Source organism: Motacilla alba, chromosome 29 (genome assembly GCF_015832195.1).
Source record: "Motacilla alba alba isolate MOTALB_02 chromosome 29, Motacilla_alba_V1.0_pri, whole genome shotgun sequence".
NCBI lineage: Eukaryota > Metazoa > Chordata > Aves > Passeriformes > Motacillidae > Motacilla > Motacilla alba.
Window position 1 is genome coordinate 763556 of NC_052044.1, and position 20254 is coordinate 783809.

A 20254-nucleotide genomic window follows, 5' to 3' on the forward strand; every position below is an offset into this window, starting at 1 on the left:
TGGGAAGGTCCCGAGGTAGTCCCGTGATCCGGAGGGCTCCCGGGGCGGGAGGGCTCGGGGATGTTCCGGGAGCCGGGATGGTCCCGGAGCCCGGGGGCTTCCCGGGAGGGCAGCGCAGCGGCGCGGGGGGAACCCGCGGGCGCTGCCTCCCTCCCGTTACTATTGCCAAGAACGGCGGGAGCGAAGCCCCGGGACACATCCCGGGGCACTGCCCGCAGCCCGGCGGGCTGCAGGCGGCAGCAGCGGGACGAGCCCCGTAAGAGGACGGGGCGGAGCCGATCCCGCGTCCCGGTAGTGCCCGGAGGCCCGGCGGCATCTCCGCGAACGTTGCCCCGCAATCCGCTAATTAATTATTAACAGCGGCCAGAGAGCAAAGCCAAGGTCGGGACAAACCTCTCCCGGTCGCGTCCCGCTCCCCATCCCGGTGCCGGTGCCGCTGCCGCTACCGAGGATGTGGCTGTACGTGGCGGCCGCGCTGCTGGGGCTGTTCCTGCTGCGGCGCTGGCACCGGGAGCGGCAGACGGTGCCGCGGCTCTCGGAGAAGCACGTGCTGATCACGGGATGCGACAGCGGCTTCGGGAACCTGCTGGCGCGGCAGCTGGACGCGCGGGGGCTGCGGGTGCTGGCCGCCTGCCTGACGGACGCCGGGGCCAAGCAGCTGCGGGCGGCCACCTCCAAGCGGCTGCAGACCGTCCTGCTGGATGTCACCTCCAGCAAGAGCATCGCCGATGTCACCGCCTGGGTCCGGGAGCGTGTGGGTGATCAAGGTAGAACGGGGGTGATACCCTTGTTGTCACCCTGTTGTCCCCAACAGCTCTTGCCCGCTTGTGCCAGCGCAGTGAGGCTGGCATAGCGCTGTGGGCTGGGGAACAGCCTCAACTCATCCCATCCCCTCCCCAGGGCTCTGGGGGCTGGTGAACAACGCAGGGATCGCCATCCCCACGGCCCCGAACGAGTGGCTGAGCAAGGAGGACTTCGTCAAGGTGCTGAACGTCAACCTGGTGGGGGTCGTGGAGGTGACGCTGAGCCTCCTGCCGCTGGTGCGGCGGGCGCGGGGCCGCGTGGTCAACGTGGCCAGCGTGATGGGCCGCGTGTCCTTCTTCGGTGGAGGCTACTGCCCCTCCAAGTACGGCGTGGAAGCCTTCTCTGACAGCCTCAGGTAAGTCTGCACCAACAGGCTCCGTCACGATTTCCCAACTTGTTTTTCTGGACTTTGTCTGGCACAGTGGTCAACTCCCATCCCCTCAGAATCGTGGCTGAGCACAGGTCGGTCTCGTATCTGCTGCTGAAGTGAGAACAGCTCCTGCAGCGGCACGGAGCCTCCTCTGCGGACATTGGCCCTGCCCAAGGTCCTGCAGGACATGACCCTGCTCCCCCAGGCTTTGCTTGGCTCCCAACCCATCCAGATGTGGCAAATGTTTACTGGCGCACTGTCTCAGCCACGTGCCAGGCTGGGACAGGGTCCACTGGCATGGCCAGGCTCTGCTCCATGCCTCTGGCACGAGGCTGCATGCCATGGCAGATGTGGGCATGGACACGCTCGGGTGCTGCTGCCTTGTCCCACGGGACTCAATCCCTTCCAGGCTCGAGATGCGCAATTTTGGGGTGAAGGTCTGTGTGATCGAGCCGGGCTACTTCAAAACCATGATCACCAATGTTGAGAACCTGGAGAAGAATTTTCACGCCAGCTGGGAGAAGCTTCCTGCAGAAATCAAAGCGAGTTACGGGGAAAGTTACTTAAGGGATTGTAAGTACCTCCCCCAAAGGCTGAGTGATCCTCTTTGTCTCCTGACACAAAGCACATCCCCATGAGGGTCCCACTGCCCCAATACCCCTCGGAGCCGTTCGGCTCCGCTCAGCTCCAGGGTCTCAGCGGCCTTTTGTGCCTCTGCAGTTGTGGGAATGCTCAAGCTGCTGCAGAAGGGCTACAACACCAACCTGTCACTGGTCACCAACTGCATGGAGCACGCTCTGACCAGCCTCCACCCCCGCACCCGCTACTCCGCCGGCTGGGACGCCAAGCTGCTCTACCTGCCCCTCAGCTACCTGCCCTCAGCCCTCAGCGACGCCCTGTTCACCTTGTTCTACCCCAAATCTGTTGGGAAAGCCTAAGGTGGATTGGCAGGATCGGAGCGAGATCCACTGACACACGGTGGGATCCAGAATTGGCCGCAGCCAAGGCCACGCCAAGGTCCCTGAATTTGTAACTGCGCGTGTGTCCGACCTTCTGTCCCCTGCTCACGGGTGGGTTTGTCCTGAATAAAGACCCCCCTGTCCCCTCGTGGCTGAGCGTGGTGTCACTCAGGCTGTGGCACTGAGGGTGTGCCTGCAAGCTCTGGCTCTTCCCCTGAGCACCTGCTGCGTTCAGGATCCAGCCTGGACAAGTTGCCAAGGGATTTGCCCAGCCTGGCCCCCCGGGTATTGGCACAGGCGAGTAAAACTCAGACCTGTCCCAACCTGAGCAGATTTCCCTCTGGGCAAAGAACCTGGCAGCCTCTCAGAGAATCCTCCTCCTCTGCTTCCTCCTCCTGCAGAGCTGGTTGGGGGGGCCTGTCCTGTTCCGTCACCACGTTTGGGGACACTGTTGCCCACCAACGCTGGGAGAGAAGGAAAGGTCCAGGGCTGGTGTCTGGAGGGTTCCACCAAATCCAGCTCCGTGGGGCACTGGGATCCACCTGCCAGGGACACAGCACAGCCCCAGGCACGGGGAAAGTGGTGCAAGGCAAAGCCGGCAATTACAAAAACTACAAATCAAGCGGACAAAATTCACCCCGCGGGGGAGCTGCCGCAATCCCGGCTCTATAAATGCGGCCGGAGCGGGCTGTCACCGAGCCGTGCCACCCGGGGATGTGGCCGTACGTGGCGGCCGCGCTGCTGGGGCTGTTCCTGCTGCGGCGCTGGCACCGGGAGCGGCAGACGGTGCCGCGGCTCTCGGAGAAGCACGTGCTGATCACGGGATGCGACAGCGGCTTCGGGAACCTGCTGGCGCGGCAGCTGGACGCGCGGGGGCTGCGGGTGCTGGCCGCCTGCCTGACGGACACCGGGGCCAAGCAGCTGCGGGCGGCCACCTCCAAGCGGCTGCAGACCGTCCTGCTGGATGTCACCTCCAGCAAGAGCATCGCCGATGTCACCGCCTGGGTCCGGGAGCGTGTGGGTGATCAAGGTGAAATGGGTTTGGCACCCTGTTGTCGCCCTGTTGTCCCCCCTCGCTTCCGCTGACAGGCTGCGGGGCAATCAAGGCTCTGTGATTAATTGCTGCCTGGCCAGAGGTGCTTCTCTGGACATCCATCTGCCATCAGCTCCTGCAGGAGCGCTGCTCGGGCAGAGAGTTCAGCTTTCAGCCCTTTCCTCCTGAAAATCAGCTAATTAAGAGCTGATTACCCCAACAGCTCTCCTGCCGCCTTGCCTGCTTGTAGCAGCACAGGTGAGACTGGTGCAGGACCTTGGAACAGCCCCGGCTCATCCCATCCCCTCCCCAGGGCTCTGGGGGCTGGTGAACAACGCAGGGATCGCCATCCCCACGGCCCCGAACGAGTGGCTGAGCAAGGAGGACTTCGTCAAGGTGCTGAACGTCAACCTGGTGGGGGTCGTGGAGGTGACGCTGAGCCTCCTGCCGCTGGTGCGGCGGGCGCGGGGCCGCGTGGTCAACGTGGCCAGCGTGATGGGCCGCGTGTCCTGCTTCGGTGGCGGCTACTGCATCTCCAAATTCGGCGTGGAAGCCTTCTCTGACAGCCTCAGGTACGGTTGTGGTGGCCCCCGGAGCTCTCCTGTGCTCTCCCGGCGTTGCCCCGCTGTGCCCTGGCAGGGTTTTATTTACGTTTTTACTCCCGGTTACTTTTTCCCCAGAGAGGTTGTGAAACGCTGAGCTCGAGCGGGCTGGGAGCGTGGGCAGGGCTGGAGCCGTGGGTGTGCAACCAGGGGAAGGGTTTCAAGGAGCTCTGGAGCAAAGCTCTAGAGGGATCCTGGGGTGGACAAGTCCGGGAGGTCCCAGGGTCGGTGATTCTGGTGTCCAGGGGAGTCCTGGGGCGCTGAATTCGGGGAGATCCCAGGATCCGGGAATGCTCCGGGGTGGTCCCGAGGCCCTGAACTGAGGTTCAGGGGGATTCCAGGATCCCGGGATCCAGAGGGGTCCCGGGGCACTGAGGTTTAGGGATGTCTCGGGATCCGAGAGGGTCCCTGGAGCAAGGACAAGGTTCCCCTGTTGCCATGACGGAGCGCCTGGGGGGTGTCACCGGCAGCCCCATGATCTCTGACGCCCCCACCTCGGGCAGGCGGGAGCTGCGTCCCTTCGGGGTGCGGGTGTCCATCATCGAACCTGGAGGCTTCCAGACGGGAATGATCGACCCCGCCCCGCTGGTCAAGGGCTTCGCTCGCCTCTGGGAGCGGCTCCCGGCAGAAGCCCAGGCCGCCTACGGCCGCCACTACCTGGACAAATGTGAGTCCATCCCCACACCGCACCGCCACCCCCGTGACCTCCATGGCGCTGACCCCCTTGTGCCCCCCACAGACGCCAAGAGCACCACCCTGCTGCACCGCCTGAGCAGCTCCCGCCTGTCGCACGTCACCGATGCCATGACACACGCGCTGCTGTCCCGCTGCCCCCGCAGCCGCTACGCCGCCGGCTGGGACGCCCGGCTCATCTTCCTCCCCCTCAGCTACTGCCCGGCCTGGCTGTCCGACAGCATCCTCGGCTTCTTCCTGCCCGTCCCGGCCAGCGGGATGCCCTGATGGCCACCGGAGCGGGGACACGGCCCGTGGGGGTCTCACGCCCTCGGGAACGCACTCAATAAAGGCGGTGCAATGCTGGAGGTGTCCGATGGCCACCACGGGGCTGGTGACCACCGAGGGGTCCCGTGGCAGGATCCCGGCTGCTGCCTGTGCCCAGAGCGGCCGCATATCCCGGGATGCCCCGGCTCTGCTGGCCGGGACCGAGCCGGGAAAGGCAGCGCGGTGTTTATCCATCCCCTGGGCACGGCGTATCCCGGGATGCCCCGGCTGAGCTGACAGGGACCGAGCCGGGAAAGGCAGCGCGGTGTTTATCCATCCCCTGGGCACGGCGTATCCCGGGATGCCCCGGCTGAGCTGCCAAGGAACGGGCCGGGAAAGGCAGCGCGGTGTTTATCCATCCCCTGGGCTCGTGGGCGGTGATCCCTGCGTCACCCATCGAGCTAATTAAGAGCTGATTAGCGATCGGTAGCTCAGGGGCAGGCCTCTGAGGTTGCGCACTTGCTTGCGGGACTGGAGCCGCGCCCCCCAGCTCTGGTAAAGGCCGAGCCCACGCTGGACCGGGACCCCCGAGACGCGACGGGGAGGGCGAGAGGGATGAGGAGGAGCCGGGACCTTGCACAAGCTGCCTTCGGCTCGCCGAGCTGCTTCCCCGGCCAAGGAAGCTTTTCCCGAGTGTTTGCTTTGGCTTAGAAAGCACAACGTGCCCGGCAGCCCCCGCAGGTCGCGTTCGGGGCCCGCGTGTCCCCAGGGCCCGGGATGCGACGTGCCAACCCCCCCGGGAGATCCAGCCTTGGCTCTACCTGTGCCCAAATCCCCTCGGCAGCGCCTCCCGGCCGGCTGCCAGGGGAGGCAAGGAGCAGGAGAATTGCAGATCCCCGGGGCTGCCTCTGCCTGGAGCCCCCCCTCTCCAGACCCTGAGGGAGGCTGGGGGCTCCTGGGCACACATTTGGGGTGCTGAGAGCCTTGGGGCACCCCAGGGATGGGCAGAAAGGGCTGAGCTGCCTGTCACAGCTGGCTTGGAAATACAGCCAGCCCCCAGACCTCGCTGTTCCCACCAGGATAAACAGAACCAGCAGAGCATTTCTTCCCCCTGGGGCGCGGCAAAACCCCCCAGCCCCTCGGCGGCAGAGCCCCTCACCACCCCCACGGCCCCAGCTGAGCCAAAATGTGCCCGGGGCCAGCACGAAGCTGCCGAGTTCCTGTTTGGAAGCCGCTGCTGGCGGGGTTGGTACCTGCACACGGGGTCAGCAGCGCTGGGCTTGTTGTTGTGAGCCCCGACTTATCAGCGCCCTGGCGCTTCCCCGCTCCCCGTGCCTTCCTTCCGAGCCAATTGTTGATCCCGCAGTCTTGGCTGCGCTGGAAAAAAAGGAGATTTCCTGCAATTGTTTCGCAGGACTTGCAGCCCCATGCAAAAATTTTCTGCCTATCAGCCCCCTCCCCAGCGCCGGGGCAAGGCTTGAGCCCCCTGGCTTCCCCTGCCAGACCGCGGGGCAATCAAAGCTCTGTGATTAATTGCTGCCTGGCCAGAGGTGCTTCTCTGGCGACATCCATCTGCCATCCGCTCCTGCGGGAGCGCTGCCCCGGGCGGAGAGTTCATCTTCAGCCCTTTCCCACTGAAAAAAAACCCCGAGCTCACCCCGATATCGAGGTGGCATCAGGGACAGCTTTGGCACTTTTGTTGTAACCCACTCCAACCGCTCAGGATTCCCAGAGAGGGGCAGGACCTGGGATGTATTTTCCCCACAGAAGGATCCAGGCAGGATCCAGCCTCTTAGCCCGGCGGGGTGACAGTGGAGGGGACACTCAGGAAGCCTCGGGGACCCCCGTCCATCCCCAGGCACCTGCGGCTTCCCCACCGACACCTGCCCGGGGCCTCCCCGCGCCCGTCCCCACCCTGCGGCAAAATCAAACGGGAGCCGAGTCCCGGCGCTGGGAATCCAGCGAGATGTCAGCCGCGCTGGGCTGGCTCAGGATGTTGCACCACGCCGCTCATTTCCTGCCCAGCAAGCGGCCACCGAGCCCACCCGAGCTCCGTGCCCAGAGGCGCTTGAGCTGCCGAGCCGAGAGGATCCCCCCGCTCCCGAGCAGCCCCAGCGCAGCCCTCGCTCAGCCGCCGGTGAGCCAGCGCCGTCCCTCCTCCCTCGTGTCCCTTCTCCTGTCCGTCTGTCCTCTTTACCATCCGTCTGTCCCCTCTCCCACCCGTCCGTCGCTTCTCCTGTTTGTCTGTCCATGGTCCTGTCTGCCTGTCTCCTCGCCTGTCTGTCTGTCCCCTCAACCATCCATCTGTCCCCTCTCCTGTCTGTCCCCTCTACCATCCATCTGTCCCTTCTCCTGTTTGTCTGTCCCTGGTCCTGTCTGCCTGTCCCTTCTCCTGTCCGTCTGTCCTCTTCACCATCTGTCTGTCCCCTCGCCCATCTCTCTATCCCTTCTCCTGTCCGTCTGTCCCCTCTCCCGTCCATCTGTCCTGTCTCTCCTCAGCCCCAGCGGCCTCTCAGCACCTGCAGGACAGAGGGGACGGCAGCTTCAGGAGCCCTGGGGGTGGCAGCTCCAGCCTCCCCTGGCTTTGGGGCCGTGGCTGCCACAGGGGTGACACTCACGGGGGACACCAGCTGCGGCTCGGTCCCGGCTCGCCAGGCTCCAAGCGAAGCGGGAAGACCCCGCTGGAAGGGCAGAGTCCCGGGCACATTCCCGAGGGAACGGCTGCTCCCGGGCACCTCCAGCACACGAGGGGCTGGACGGGCTCCGCAGCGTCTTCGCTGCACTGGGATTGGGGCTCTCACCTGGGGCAGTTAGAGGATGTTCAGGTCAACTGCGTTTCCCTGAAATGTGTGATTTTGTCACCTACTTGGATGTCCCGATGGCTCCCGGCAGAGTGAGGGTGGCTGGCGAGTGACCACGCCCCGAGGGCTCGGGTGGGAGCGGTGGCTTTCCCGCTGGAGCTGTCTCTGGGACAGGGTCACCAACACCTGTCTGTGCCTCAGGCCAGCCTCTGGGACAGGGGACAGCCACCACATGTGGTGACTGTCGTTTGTGGCTGGCATTTATCCTAGGATGTGAGGGGATCACCTGGGTGGACACAGCATCTTTTGGGGGTTGATGTAGGCAGTCACCGTGGGAGTAAAAACTGGGTTAGAAGCTCCCTGAAGGACCTTTTTGAGCCCCACACAAGGGCTCTCTGTTCCAGGCTGCCCAGCTCAGTGCTCTCCCTTCCCCTGCAGCCACCAGGATGGCCGAGGTGACCACTGTCCCCACGGAGACACACACTGTCCCGAGTGAGTACGGGGACTACCACAACCTGTCCGAGCTGTTCTACCTCCTGAACCACACCTACACCTACTGCGAGTTCAGCCTGGACGAGAACATCAAGCGAGTGGTTCTCTTCATCCTCTACCTGGTCATCTTCGTGGTGGGCTTGGTGGAGAACCTCCTGGTCATCTGGGTCAACTGGCAGACACGGGGCAACAAGAGCTTGGTCAACCTGTACATCATCAACATGGCCATCGCCGACCTCGGCGTGCTGCTCTCGCTGCCCGTCTGGATGCTGGAGGTGATGCTGGATTACACCTGGCTCTGGGGCAGCTTCCTCTGCCGCTTCACCCACTACTTCTACTTCGCCAACATGTACGCCAGCATCTTCTTCCTCACCTGCCTGAGCGTGGATCGCTACGTGACCCTGACCAGCTCCTCCCTCTTCTGGCAGCGGCACCAGCACCGCGCGCGCCGCGCGGTCTGCGCCTGCAGCTGGCTCCTGGCCGCCGCCATCCCCGTGCTGGAGGTGGCTCACATGCAGCTGGTCAACACCGGGGAGCCCATCTGCATCTTCATGGCCCCCTTCGAGACCTACGACGAGTGGGCGCTGGCGGTCAGCCTGGCCACCACCACCATCGGCTTCCTCATCCCCTTCCCCATCATCGCGGCGTTCAACGTGCTGACGGCGCGCTTCGTGCGGCGCACCAAGCCCGAGAGCCGCAAGCACTGCCTGCTCATCTACGCCTACATCGGGGTCTTCCTGCTCAGCTGGCTGCCCTTCCACGCCGTGCTGACGCTGCTCACCCTCGAGGGCAACCACATCGTCCTGCACTGCACCTTCGCCCACTTCCTCTACTTCTTCTACGACATCATCGACTGCTTCACGCTGCTCCACTGCGTCGTCAACCCCATCCTCTACAACTTCCTCAGCAAGAACTTCCGCAGCAAGCTCATCTCTGCCGTGGTCAAGTACATCCCCAAGGACCACGGCGGCCAGAAGGGCGCTGGGAACTCCTCCTCCAGCACGCAGCACTCCATAGTCATCGCCAAGGACAACAGCCCTCCCAACTAAGGGGGGTCAGACTCTCCCAGCCTCCGTCCCGGTGGCTCCCGGGGACAGTGGGATTGGTTTTCCTGCTGCTGAGGACACGGTTTGCTTGGGCACAGCCCTTCTTGGCTGGGCACCTCCCGTGGCAGGAGGATGAGGTGCCAGGTTTGAGGAGAGCTGGGAGCTGCGGACATCTTGCCTCTGGGGTGCTGTTGTGTCCAACCTAAAGAAAGGATGAGAGAAAATTATATCTCCTGTTTGACGAGAACATTATATTCCCTTGCATTAATAAAGCCTGTTACTCCACTCGGTGTCTGACACAACCCAGCCCCAAGATCAGAGCCCCATCCTGCCCCAAGCTGGGGGGTTGGAGCGCCCCATCTGCCCCATCAGGGGCGTTCCTGCACCCCCAAACTGCCCCTGACCCCCAGGCTGGGCGCGGCACTGCCTGGTGGTGCCATCCCGAGTGGGAGAGAAGGAATCATCCCTGTGGAACGCAAACCTCCCCCCACAGTGCCCAGCAACGTCCACAGCCTGATTTTTGAGAGATGAAGGCGAAGCAGCCCGAGGGGCTGAGCAGGGCACAGACCTGAGGGGAGGTGTGGGAATGTGTCCCCTATGGACAGAGTGACAGAACTTTCCTCTGTTCCCCAAAAAGGAAAATAAGCCTAGACTTTTCTCCCAGTGACCAGGTAAAAAAAGTCCCTGATAGGACCTTCCGAACTTCACCTCAAGTTTGAGGACAGCTAATTGGCCACGAGCCAAAAGGTCCCGCCTGGGCCATTTAGTAGAAAAAGACAGAACAAAGCAGCCAAGTCGCTTTTGTGAGGTGCCTTTACCAAGTGCACGCAGCTGTCTACCTGGCTCGGTTTTGTGTTTGTTATTTTGCCTTTCATGAAACCCTTTTTTGTTCCTGACGCTGCCACAGAAGCCTCCTGCTCATTTATGCCTGCCGATGGATGCCGAGCTATTCTGGGGTATAACCTTTGGGTCTTGAGGGCTTATCAGATCGGCTCAAAACCCCCGGGCAAAAACGTTCGGGGGAGGAACAATCTGGTTTTGAGATCAGCCCGTCCTTCAGAGCAATTTTGCAAACCCAGTGGTAAATTAGCGATGGCTAAACTGGGTTTTACTGGGACTGACTTTGGGTCCCCCATCCCATTAACTCCAGCCTCCTCTGGAGCATCCCCTGGCAGGTTTTTATGGCCCCTGGGCAGATTTCTCACCTCCAGCAGGCCCCAGCAGCCCTTCCCCTCCCACCAAAGCCCCCGCGGGAGCACGGGCACGAGCAGAAATCCTCAGAGCTGGAGCCCGGGCTGGGCTTGTGCCGCGCAAGGAAGCGGAGAATCCGGAGAAAGTTCATCCTCGTGTGGATCCTGATCTCAGTCACGTGCTGGGGTCGGGCCCTCGCCGGGGGGAAGGTGGCAGAGAGACCATAAATCTCCCGAAGGCCTTGAGCTGCTGGAGGAACGCGTGGTGGAAAAAGCACAGCATAAGCAGTTCTGGGGACAGGATGACAGGATGCAGGGGTGGGAGCAGGATGTCCCAGGAGAAGCCCATGACCAGGGCTTGAGACGGATACGGGGTTATCACAGGGCTGGCTGGGAAAGCTCTGCCACTTCCAGGGGTCCCTGATGGGGTAAAACCCTAAATTCCTCAGGGTTCCTTCTGCAGGGATGTTCCTCTGTATCCCAGAACACGAGCACTGAGGAATAATCCAAATCCACCTCTTAGAAACCCCGGGAAGGCTGCAGCCCCCTGGGCAGGATTCCCTGCTCAGGAACTCCTCTGTTCCTCCCACCTGTGAGTGCAGAACCCCAGGGGCTGTGAGACCCCCCCGGGCTGAGACCTGCACCCACAGGACCCCGCCACCATCATTCCCCGATCCCAAACCCTCCCCGAGCTTCCCTTTGCTAATTCCCTCCCAATCTCCAACGAAGAAATGGATGACAAACACACAACCAGCCACTCACCAGGGCAAAAATATATTCGAGATACTTCAGCATGTAAAATTTGGCATTTCACCTAATAAACTTAATTTTTTAAACTGTCTTAATTTCTCTGCACTTTTGTCCCTAAACCTTAGGGCCAGAGTGGCCTCAAATAAATTGTCACCTACGTGGCGACCTGGGCTGGGGCACCCTGTTCCCACCTCCGTGGGAAGTTCTCCCTTGTGTGGAGGTGGAACTTCTTGTGGTTTCGTTTATGGCCACTGCTCCTCGTCCTGTCACCACTGAAAAGTCCAGCGCCATCCTCTTGGAGGTATTGTTATGGATTGAGGAGATCCCCTCTCAAATGAGATATCTGAGATATTTTTATGGATTGTTGAGATCCCTTCTCAATGAGATATCTGAGATATTTTTATGGATTGAGATCCCCTCTCAAATGAGATATCTGAGATATTTTTATGGATTGAGATCCCCTCTCAAATGAGATTTTTGAAATATTTTTATGGATTGTTGAGATCCCTTCTCAAATGAGATATCTGAGATATTTTTATGGATTGAGATCCCTTCTCAAATGAGATATCTGAGATATTTTTATGGGTTGAGATCCCCTCTCAAATGAGATTTTTGAAATTTTTTTATGGATTGTTGACATCCCTTCTTAATGAGATATCTGAGATATTTTTATGGATTGAGATCCCCTCTCAAATGAGATATCTGAGATATTTTTATGGGTTGAGATCCCCTCTCAAATGAGATATTTGAAATATTTTTATGGGTTGAGGAGAACCCCTCTCCACTGAGATATCTGAGATATTTTTATGGGTTGATGAGATCCCCTCTCAAATGAGATATTTATGTGGATATCTGAGATATTTTTATGGATTGTTGAGATCCCTTCTCAATGAGATATCTGAGATATTTTTATGGATTTTTGAGATCCCGTCTCAAATGAGATATCTGAGATATTTTTATGGATTGTTGAGATCCCTTCTCAATGAGATATCTGAGATATTTTTATGGGTTGAGGAGATCCCCTCTCAATGAGATATTTTTATGGATTTTTGAGATCTCCCCTCAAATGAGATATCTGAGATATTTTAATGGATTGAGATCCCCTCTCAAATGAGATATCTGAGATATTTTTATGGATTTTTGAGATCCCGTCTCAAATGAGATATCTGAGATATTTTAATGGATTGTTGAGATCTCCCCTCAAATGAGATATTTGTATGGATATCTGAGATATTTGTATGGATTGATAAATCCCCTCTCAGCCTCCTCTTCTCCAGCCTAATCAAGCCCAGCTCCCACGTTCTCTCCTCATCACTGAGCTGCTCCAGACCCCTCAAAACCATTTGGAGCTCGGTTCCCAGCCCGTGGAGCTGCAGTTCCTGGCAAACACGGAGCAGAAAAGGCTCCTCCAGGCACACAAACCCTGGCATTCCCCACTGGGGGGGCTCTGCTGCTCCCGTACCCCACGGGAATGTCCCAAACTGTTCCCCTGAGCCACGGCACAAATCCAGTGGGAGATGAAGCAGGATGGCCTCACCTGCTTCCCAGGCACTTCTTGGAGGAGCACGTTGAGTAAAGAAGCAGCTGCAAGAGGTCGATGTTTTCCATTTTATTATTCTAAATAAAAACCACACTTTGTGCTGGACAATGGAGTAGAAAAGAACCCGATGTACAACGATTTTAGACATCTACGATTCGGGGCTGGGGGCGGGGCGGGGGGAAAGTTTACAAAATATACAAAACTTTACAGCAAATAGATAGTAAACACTTAAATAGCAGGAGGTCAGTACCTACGATTAACTTAACAGAAAGGTTAGACAGCAAGTTCAACTCTCGTTCTTTCCTTCTCTCCTCCACGACTCTGATGACAGACCTGGATCCACTGGGAGCAGGGAAAGTGAATTTTGTGTTGGGGGGTGGGAGCGAGCCTGGGCTCAGAGCAGGGATTCCCTGCCTGGGCTCCCCAGGAGGCTCCGTGACCTGGACGCTGCCAGAATTTCCCCTCTGCAACTCCCTCTCCTACCCCAGCACCCCGAAGCACTTTGCAAACACCTCAGGCCGCCCCAGGGGAGGTAGGTTGGGGTCCCCACAGCCACCAAGGGCAGCGGGGACAGGAGAGAGCCAGGTTTGCCCGTGGTGCTGGAGAAGGAATGAAATCCAGCACGGAGCTCTGCTCTGGCTCTCCCAACACTCAGCTGGAGCTGCCAGGCAGGCCGGGGACAGCGGTGACATCCCTGCCCACCCCAAAGGCTCAGGAACAGCCAGGAGCCCCGCTCAGGTCTCCGAGCCCACTGGGAATCACCCCCCAGGAGTGGCAGCAGGGCCAGACCCATCCCTGCAGCCTCTCCAGTGCCGGTTCGGGGTGCTCCATGTGGGAATGATCCCTTTTAACCCAGGCAAAGAGAAATTCCCTGGATCAGAGGCAGCAGCAATGGGGGGGCTCCTGCTTTTCCCCCCCAGGCAGGAGCAAGGGCTGGCTGCGCCCCTCGGTGTTTCGGTGGAAAAACTTCTCTTTTTGGTTTATGTGCACAAAAGGCTTTTGCTTTTCAGCTTAGCGAGATCCGGGGGCCGCAGATCCTCCCCGAAGCTCACCACGGCTTCCGGAACATTCCAGGAGGGTCTCGAGGCTCTCTCAGCCCTGTCTATCCCTCACACCCTTCACAGCCACCTCCAGAGCAGCGCGGGTCGTGCCCATCCCTGTCCCTGTCCCCGTCCCCAGCCTGTCATCAGCCGGGCACAGCCCTGAGTTCCACGCTCGAGGGGACCCTGCACGAGCAGGGGGTGGGACTGGGTGACCCACAGCGGTCCTTTCCAGCCTCATCCACCCCACAATCCCACGGCACAAAGCCTGGAACCCAGAGAGCAGCTCAGAGGAGCCCACAGCAAAGCACCGCCGCTGCCCAGAGCGCCGCGCCCCTCCCAAAATTCCCTTTTCTCTTGTAAAACCTAACACGGCTCACCACAGCTCCACGGTGATGCCAGGACCACGAGCCCGGAGCTCAGAACTCGGAGCTGCAGCAGCCAGGCCAACCCAGAGCTGACCTTGGCTCCTTCCCCTCCTCCAAAGCCAGGCTCCGGGCACCCTCCCTGCTCCTGGAGGTAGCTCAGTACCACAGCAGGTACCACCCTCATTTTACAGATGAGGAAACTGAGGCAAAGAGGTGAGCGACTCGCCCAAGGCCATGGCAGAGCTGGAAGAGAGACCCCCGGGTGCTCTGAGCTCTCCGAGTCCAGCCCCCACTGCAGGATGGCCCCTCCTGGGTGTCCCTTCCCGGGTGTCCCTTTGCAGGGAGGGGGGCAGCGGGGTGAGTTTCCAGGGTTTGCAAATCACTAGTTTAGTTTAGGTTTAGTTTTAGTTTCAGTTTTGTAACAGCAAAACTTGACAGAAGCGCAGGAGCCGATCCACGACCAGCGAGGCTGGAGAGCCCCGAGCACTTCGTTGTTTGTGAGGTAGAATGAGTTACCCGAGGGCAATCCCAGCTGGGGGATATCTGGGAAACATCTGCTCCTCCCCACCTCTGCCCCACAGCTGGACAACACGAGGAGAAGCCAATCCGTGCCCTTCCCGGTGCTAACACTGTTGGCACCTCGCCAGGGTGGCCAGGAGAGACCCCGGGAGTGGCCAGGAGAGACCCCAGAAGTGGCCAGGAGAGACCCCCAGGAGTGGCCAGGAGAGACCCCAGGAGTGGCCAGGAGAGACCCCCAGAAGTGGCCAGGAGAGACCCCGGGAGTGGCCAGGAGAGACCCCCAGGAGTGGCCAGGAGAGCTCCCTGTGCCAAGGAGAGCCTCCTGCACCAATGGGCACTGAAATGTAGAGGGGGGAGAGCCACCCACGCCCAGGAGAGCCCCCCACGCCCAGGAGAGCCCCTCCAAGCCCAGCGGAGCCCCTCCAAGCCCAGGGGAGCCCCTCCAAGCCCAGGGGAGCCCCTCCATGCCCAGAAGAGTTCCTCCACGCCCAGGGGAGCCCCTCCAAGCCCAGGAGAGCCCCTCCACGCCCAGGAGAGCCCCCCACACCCAGAAGAGCCCCTCCATGCCCAGAAGAGTTCCTCCACACCCAGGGGAGCCCCCCACGCCCAGGGGAGCCCCTCCATGCCCAGGGGAGCCCCTCCAAGCCCAGGAGAGCCCCCCACACCCAGGAGAGCCCTCCAAGCCCAGGAGAGCCCTCCAAGCCCAGGGGAGCCCCCAGAAGTGCCCAGCATGCAGCTGGAGAGGCCAAGCCATCGCCGTGGCTCCCACTTCACCAACAAACTCACATCACTCCGACCACACACATTTGCCACGGGAACACATCTGGGATCTGGTGATCCAGGGATGGGGGGAATCCCTCTGGCAAAAGGGGGATCCCTTTGGCAGGAGAAGGGTCCCTCCTCCTTCCAGGGAGTTAAGGCAACAGCTTCATCCTGACTCGTCCGCCCAGGGCACAGCGAGAGGCTGGGGCAGAGCAGAGCCAGGAGACTCCTGGCTCTCTGTGGCCACCACAAATCACCCCACGAGGAGCACGGATCCGCTTCCCCTCCCTCCCCAGTGCTACAGGAGATCTCCGTGCTCACACAGCCACCTCTGCAGGGAGGTCCTGTCGCTCCTTCAGCTCCTCCTCCAGGTCTCGGGGCACCAGCGAGTCCCAGCCGTGGCACAGCCTGGGAGTCTGTGAATCCCCTGCTCCTGGTTCCCTGCTGGATCCCTCCTTGTTTACACACTCAGGTGCTTCCTGCTCCTCTCCCAGCAACGCAGCCAGAGCACGCTTTGCCCGTCTCCTGGCAGTAGCAGCAGAACACCAGGGATGCCCAGAATGTCTTTTTCTTTCCTTTTTTTTTTTTTTTTTTCCTTTCTCTTTTGTTCCTTTCCTTCGAGTCCAGCACCTGCTCTGGCTCTGTCCCTCTCCACTGAGGTCAGGTGTGAAAAATCTTAGCAGCATCAGTTTGTGGACAAGCTCAGGGTTAGCCTGGTCAAGTGGGCTAAAAGGTTCAAAAAAAAAATAAAAAATAGAATCTAGACTCAAAAACTAGTGAGAAATGCTAAAAGCACAGAACTCGATGGCCTCTAACAGGACCAGAGGTAAGTAAACACGACAGACTCCTTGAAACAGTGATGTACCTCACGTGCTGTTAATTTGTACAACGCCACCAATCTAAAAAGCCTTAGGAAGGCCCAAAAATAATAACAAAAAAAAAAACAAAACCTCAAACCGAAACCAAAAAAGGATTCCATCCATGATGCCTGACCATTAAATAAAATCGAAACAACTATTTTTTTTCTTTCTTTTTTTTTTTTTTTTTTTTTTCCTTTTCCTTTTTTTCCTCCTCCGCAGCCTCCACCATTACCACTCCTCCTTCCTCTGGGCAGTGCCCCATCAGCTATCCGTGTTTTTCTCGGCCTCTTTGGAATGGATGATGTACATGAAAGTCTGTTCGATGGTGAAGTCCGGCGGGAGGCTGCCCTTGTGCACCCCTATGTGCTTGCTCATCAGGTTGAGCGTGGAGCTGTAGTGGCCGCACACCGTGCAGCGATACATGAGGGCCCCCGAGTGCGTCCTCAGGTGGCACTTGATGGTGGAGCGCCCGCGGAAGAACTTGTGGCACACCTTGCACTGGTACGGCTTCTCGCCGGTGTGGATGCGCCGGTGGTAGTTGAACTCGCTGGTGTGGGCGAACCTCTTGCCGCACACCTTGCAGCTGTACTTGCTGTTGCCCGGCTGGTTCTGCAGAGCCAGCTCCTCGCTCAGGAACTCCTCGGGAAGCTTCCTCTTGGGCAGCCCCTGCGGCTGCAGGCGCTCCCCAAATCCCGCCCGGATGTCCAGGCTGCCCCCGCACTTGTGCTGGCTGACGTGGTAGCGGTAGGCGGCTTCCAGCTTGAAGCTCTGGCTGCAGAAGTGGCACTGGAAAAGAGCCTCCTCCACGTGCTGGTGCACGGCCAGGTGCTTCTCCAGGAGCTGCCGGTCCACGAAGCTGCTGGAGCACACGGAGCAGGAGAAGACGGAGATGCCCAGGTGGGACAGGGCGTGCCACAGCAGGCTGCAGAGGCTCAGGTGCCGCTGGTCGCACACGCCGCACGTCTGGCTCTTCAGGTTCACGTGCTCCAGCAGGTGGTTCCGGACCGTGTGGAAATCTTTGGCCAAGGGCTTCCCGCAGGCGGCGCAGGCCAGCTCAGGGCCGGGCCCTCCCCCAAACACGGCCACCTTCCCCGGCAGGGGGTCACTGGGGTGGACGATGACGTTGTTGTCGAAGACCCCGTCCCGCCGGTGCAGCGTCAGCTGCCACTGGGTGAAGAACTTGGTCTCGCACATGTCGCAGGAGAAGAGGAAGATGCCGATGTGGGACAGCACGTGAGTCACCCTGGAGTTGCGGTCCTGGAAGTGGGTCTCGCAGACTTTGCAGTTCCCCGTGAGCAGGTCCACGTGGTCCCTGGCGTGCTGGCGGATCAGCTGGATGTTGGGCTCCAGCACCTTCTTGCACACCTGGCAGGGCATGGCCTTGCTGTCCCGGCTGTCGCCCTCGAAGGCCAGCTCCTCCTCGCTGTCATCGCTCAGCTCAATCACCTCCTCAGACGGGACCAGCTCTTCTCCAGCATCCTCAAAATGCAGCTCGGCCTCTCCCAAATCCTCCAGCTGCAGCTCATCCATCTGCTCGAATCCCTGCTCTTTGGAGTGGTCGCTGTTGCTGGGGCAGGAGTTGCTCCCCGTGGAGACATCCAGGGTGGGGTCAGCGGGGAAGAAGCCGCCCTTGCTGTAGTCACCATTGCTCTGGGCCTTGTACTGAGGGCAGGAGCTGCCGGTGGTCTGTGCCACGACATTCCCACCGGGCTGGGCCCCCAGACCCACAGCCGGAGCGAACTGCCCCGGATCCGGCTCCTGCTCTGTCTTGGGAGGCTGCTGTGGCTGCATCAGGGGAAGAGCCTGGCTGGCCTCACCCGCAGCACTCCTGTCATCCTCTTTGTAGCTGCCCGCCACGTCCCCGTGCAGGAGGTAACTCCGCTCGGGGCCGAAGTGCTCCGCGCCGCTCCGGATGTCCCCCAAAGAGTGGCTCTGCTCCGAGGAGGTGCTGCTCAGCGGCCCGGCCCGGCCTTCCCCCACACTCAGAGCAGGTTGTTTGGTGATGGCCGAGCTCTCCAGGTCGGGGAAGGTGGAGTGACAAGCCTGCAGCAGATCCTCCATGCCCAGCCGCTCCGCCACCTCGTAGATAACCCCCACGTTGATGAGGTCGGTGAAGAGCTCCGAGGTGTACACAAAGCTCAGGATCTTCTCAAAGTTGGCTGGCGTGATGAAATCCACCACGTAGGTCCTGGCAGCGTCCAGCCCCGTGTTGAGGAAGAGGTTCTGGAAGTAGCCAGCAGCACAGGCCAGCACGGCCTTGTGCGCGGCGAAGGAGCGGGAGCCCACCAGGATGGTGACGTCGCACATGGTCTCGGAGAGCCGGCACTTGTTGAGTTCCTTCAGCAGGTTGTTGGGGTGGTTGGTGCTGTGCAGCTTGATCCTCATGCCCATCTTAGCAGCTGCTTAAGCGTCCCTTCTCCTGGTCAGCTCGGCCTTCACGCTTTCATCCGCGGCGGGAGCAGGAACTGGCAGGGCAAGGGGCTCTGCAGAGGGGGAACGCAAGAAAAAAAAAAGTTATTTAACAATTTAACAACCAAAGCAACGTCATTCTGGCCACACCTCCCGTTTTCCAACTTTCTGAGGAGCCACAGAGCAGCTGCTCAGCTGGAGATGGACTAAACCTGTCCTGTCACCTCACTTTTGGGAAGTAAAAGGGTGGATGTGCAAAGCAGCAAAAGTCAAAACAAAAAGACACTGACTCTCAGAGGCAGCCTGAAGGTCTCACTGCTACAGGGGCAGGGACAGAGATCCTGCTGACCCTGAGACCAAACCAGAGCCTGTTCCAGACACCTCCCTGTTCCCGAGCTGGGAATGAGGCTCCTCTCCAAGGAGATGTCACTCGGGCTGGACACGCCAGTTGGGTTTGCCTCCAGGTCTCCTCCAGCCGCAGCCACTTCATTCCTTCACTTCAGATTCCACCTGGACCCACGAGGAGACTTCAGGCTCCCAGGTGGGATTCTCTGCATTCCGGCCTTGTGGGTTCCCCTGGGATGGATTCCCCCGGGATTTCTTGGTGGCACCTCTCAGATTCCTCAGCTGCCACCACACCTGTCCCGCAGCACTGGCCATTCCCCCCACTGTCCCCACAGCTTGTCCCTCTGTCCTGCTCGCAGACACTCCAACAGCTCTGGGGATTTCACGAATTTACCCAGGAAATTCTATCCTTAATTCCCCTATTCCTAATTCCCTGCATTCCCCTGTAGCAGCGAGCCCAGAAGGCAGCAAAGAGCGGGAGTTTGGAAGGGCTGGAGCTGCCTCTGCCCCAACTCCGGGAAAAGCCAAAACCCAGAGGACGGGCTGTTCTCCCCGGGGGTGCGGAGGGATGGGGGAAAACACCACCGGAGAGCGAGGAGGAGGATGAAGACGCCGCGGGGAAGGCTCGGGAAAGGCAAACGCTCCCCAGCCCAAAAAGCACCCGGGCGGCGTGGGGATCCCTGCGGAGGGGATGGGGCAGGAGGGGAAAGAACCGGACAGAGGACGGGGGGCCGGGGGAGCAGCGGGAAGGGGGGCGCGGGGGAGCTGCTCCGGTAGAAACGGGAGGAGATGGGCGGGGGGGACCGCGGGGTCCCCGGTGGGCCCGGGGAGAGGGGGCAGGAAGGGCCCCCGGGGGGAGCCACGAAAGGCGGCGGGAGGCCCCGGGGAGGGGAGGAGAGGGTGGGCGCGGGGCTGGCGGCGGGGGCGCGGCGCGGGGGCCCTGCGGGGGCCGGGGGTCGCGGGCGGGGGTCGCTCCTTACCCGCCCGGCGCCCCGCACCATCCCGGCCCGGCTCACACAAAGGCGCCGACCCGCCCCGCGCCCGCCCCGGCCCGCGCCGCCTTCCGGGAGCCGCCGCCGGCAGCGCCCCCGCGCGGCGGGGAGGACGCAGGGCGGGGGCACCGGCCGGGACACACGGAGACGGACACACGGACACGGACACGGGGCGGGACACACGGAGACGGGGCGGGACACACGGACAACGGGGCGGGACACACGGACATGGGCGCGGACACAGGGACAACGGGGCGGGACACACGGACACGGACACACGGACACGGGGCGGGACACACGGACATGGACACACGGACACGAGGCGGGACACACGGACATGGGCGGGACACACGGACACGGACACACGGACACGGGGCGGGACACACGGACACGGGGCGGGACACACGGACATGGACACACGGACACGGGGCGG

General features: G+C 60.6%; 4 protein-coding genes across 5 annotated transcripts; 3 read left to right on the forward strand and 1 right to left on the reverse strand.

The window, feature by feature from the left end:
* Window positions 1–289: 289 nt before the first annotated feature.
* Window positions 290–2284, forward strand: LOC119712799 (retinol dehydrogenase 16-like). The gene is made up of 4 exons (XM_038164445.1): window positions 290–767; window positions 901–1159; window positions 1584–1747; window positions 1895–2284. Exons 1-4 carry the CDS (start codon window positions 452–454, stop codon window positions 2110–2112), a joined length of 957 nt encoding a protein of 318 aa, XP_038020373.1. The 5' UTR covers window positions 290–451; the 3' UTR covers window positions 2113–2284.
* Window positions 2285–2832: 548 nt separating this feature from the next.
* Window positions 2833–4743, forward strand: LOC119712798 (retinol dehydrogenase 16-like). 2 transcript variants are annotated; one of them, XM_038164444.1, is made up of 4 exons: window positions 2833–3163; window positions 3480–3738; window positions 4272–4435; window positions 4508–4743. In XM_038164444.1, exons 1-4 carry the CDS (start codon window positions 2848–2850, stop codon window positions 4726–4728), a joined length of 960 nt encoding a protein of 319 aa, XP_038020372.1. In that variant the 5' UTR covers window positions 2833–2847; the 3' UTR covers window positions 4729–4743. The 2 variants fall into 2 exon arrangements, with proteins under 2 accessions (XP_038020372.1, XP_038020371.1); XM_038164443.1 differs by having other exon boundaries at window positions 4272–4743.
* A 306-nt stretch (window positions 4744–5049) lies between these two features.
* Window positions 5050–11053, forward strand: GPR182 (G protein-coupled receptor 182). The gene is made up of 2 exons (XM_038164442.1): window positions 5050–6844; window positions 7947–11053. Exon 2 carries the CDS (start codon window positions 7955–7957, stop codon window positions 9047–9049), a length of 1095 nt encoding a protein of 364 aa, XP_038020370.1. The 5' UTR covers window positions 5050–6844; window positions 7947–7954; the 3' UTR covers window positions 9050–11053.
* A 4497-nt stretch (window positions 11054–15550) lies between these two features.
* Window positions 15551–19871, reverse strand: ZBTB39 (zinc finger and BTB domain containing 39). The gene is made up of 2 exons (XM_038164427.1): window positions 19810–19871; window positions 15551–18558 (listed from the first exon to the last, which is right to left on the reverse strand). Exon 2 carries the CDS (start codon window positions 18464–18466, stop codon window positions 16337–16339), a length of 2130 nt encoding a protein of 709 aa, XP_038020355.1. The 5' UTR covers window positions 18467–18558; window positions 19810–19871; the 3' UTR covers window positions 15551–16336.
* Between the last annotated feature and the right edge of the window lie 383 nt (window positions 19872–20254).

Coding starts and splice junctions, on each gene's coding strand:
- GPR182 (XM_038164442.1), top strand. CDS start 7,955: ATGGCCGAGGTGACCACTGTCCCCACGGAGACACACACTGTCCCGAGT.
- LOC119712799 (XM_038164445.1), top strand. CDS start 452: ATGTGGCTGTACGTGGCGGCCGCGCTGCTGGGGCTGTTCCTGCTGCGG. Junction 768..900: donor GGAGCGTGTGGGTGATCAAG/GTAGAACGGGGG, acceptor TCCCCTCCCCAG/GGCTCTGGGGGCTGGTGAAC. Junction 1,748..1,894: donor GGAAAGTTACTTAAGGGATT/GTAAGTACCTCC, acceptor GTGCCTCTGCAG/TTGTGGGAATGCTCAAGCTG.
- ZBTB39 (XM_038164427.1), bottom strand. CDS start 18,466: ATGGGCATGAGGATCAAGCTGCACAGCACCAACCACCCCAACAACCTG.
- LOC119712798 (XM_038164443.1), top strand. CDS start 2,848: ATGTGGCCGTACGTGGCGGCCGCGCTGCTGGGGCTGTTCCTGCTGCGG. Junction 3,164..3,479: donor GGAGCGTGTGGGTGATCAAG/GTGAAATGGGTT, acceptor TCCCCTCCCCAG/GGCTCTGGGGGCTGGTGAAC. Junction 3,739..4,271: donor GCCTTCTCTGACAGCCTCAG/GTACGGTTGTGG, acceptor CACCTCGGGCAG/GCGGGAGCTGCGTCCCTTCG.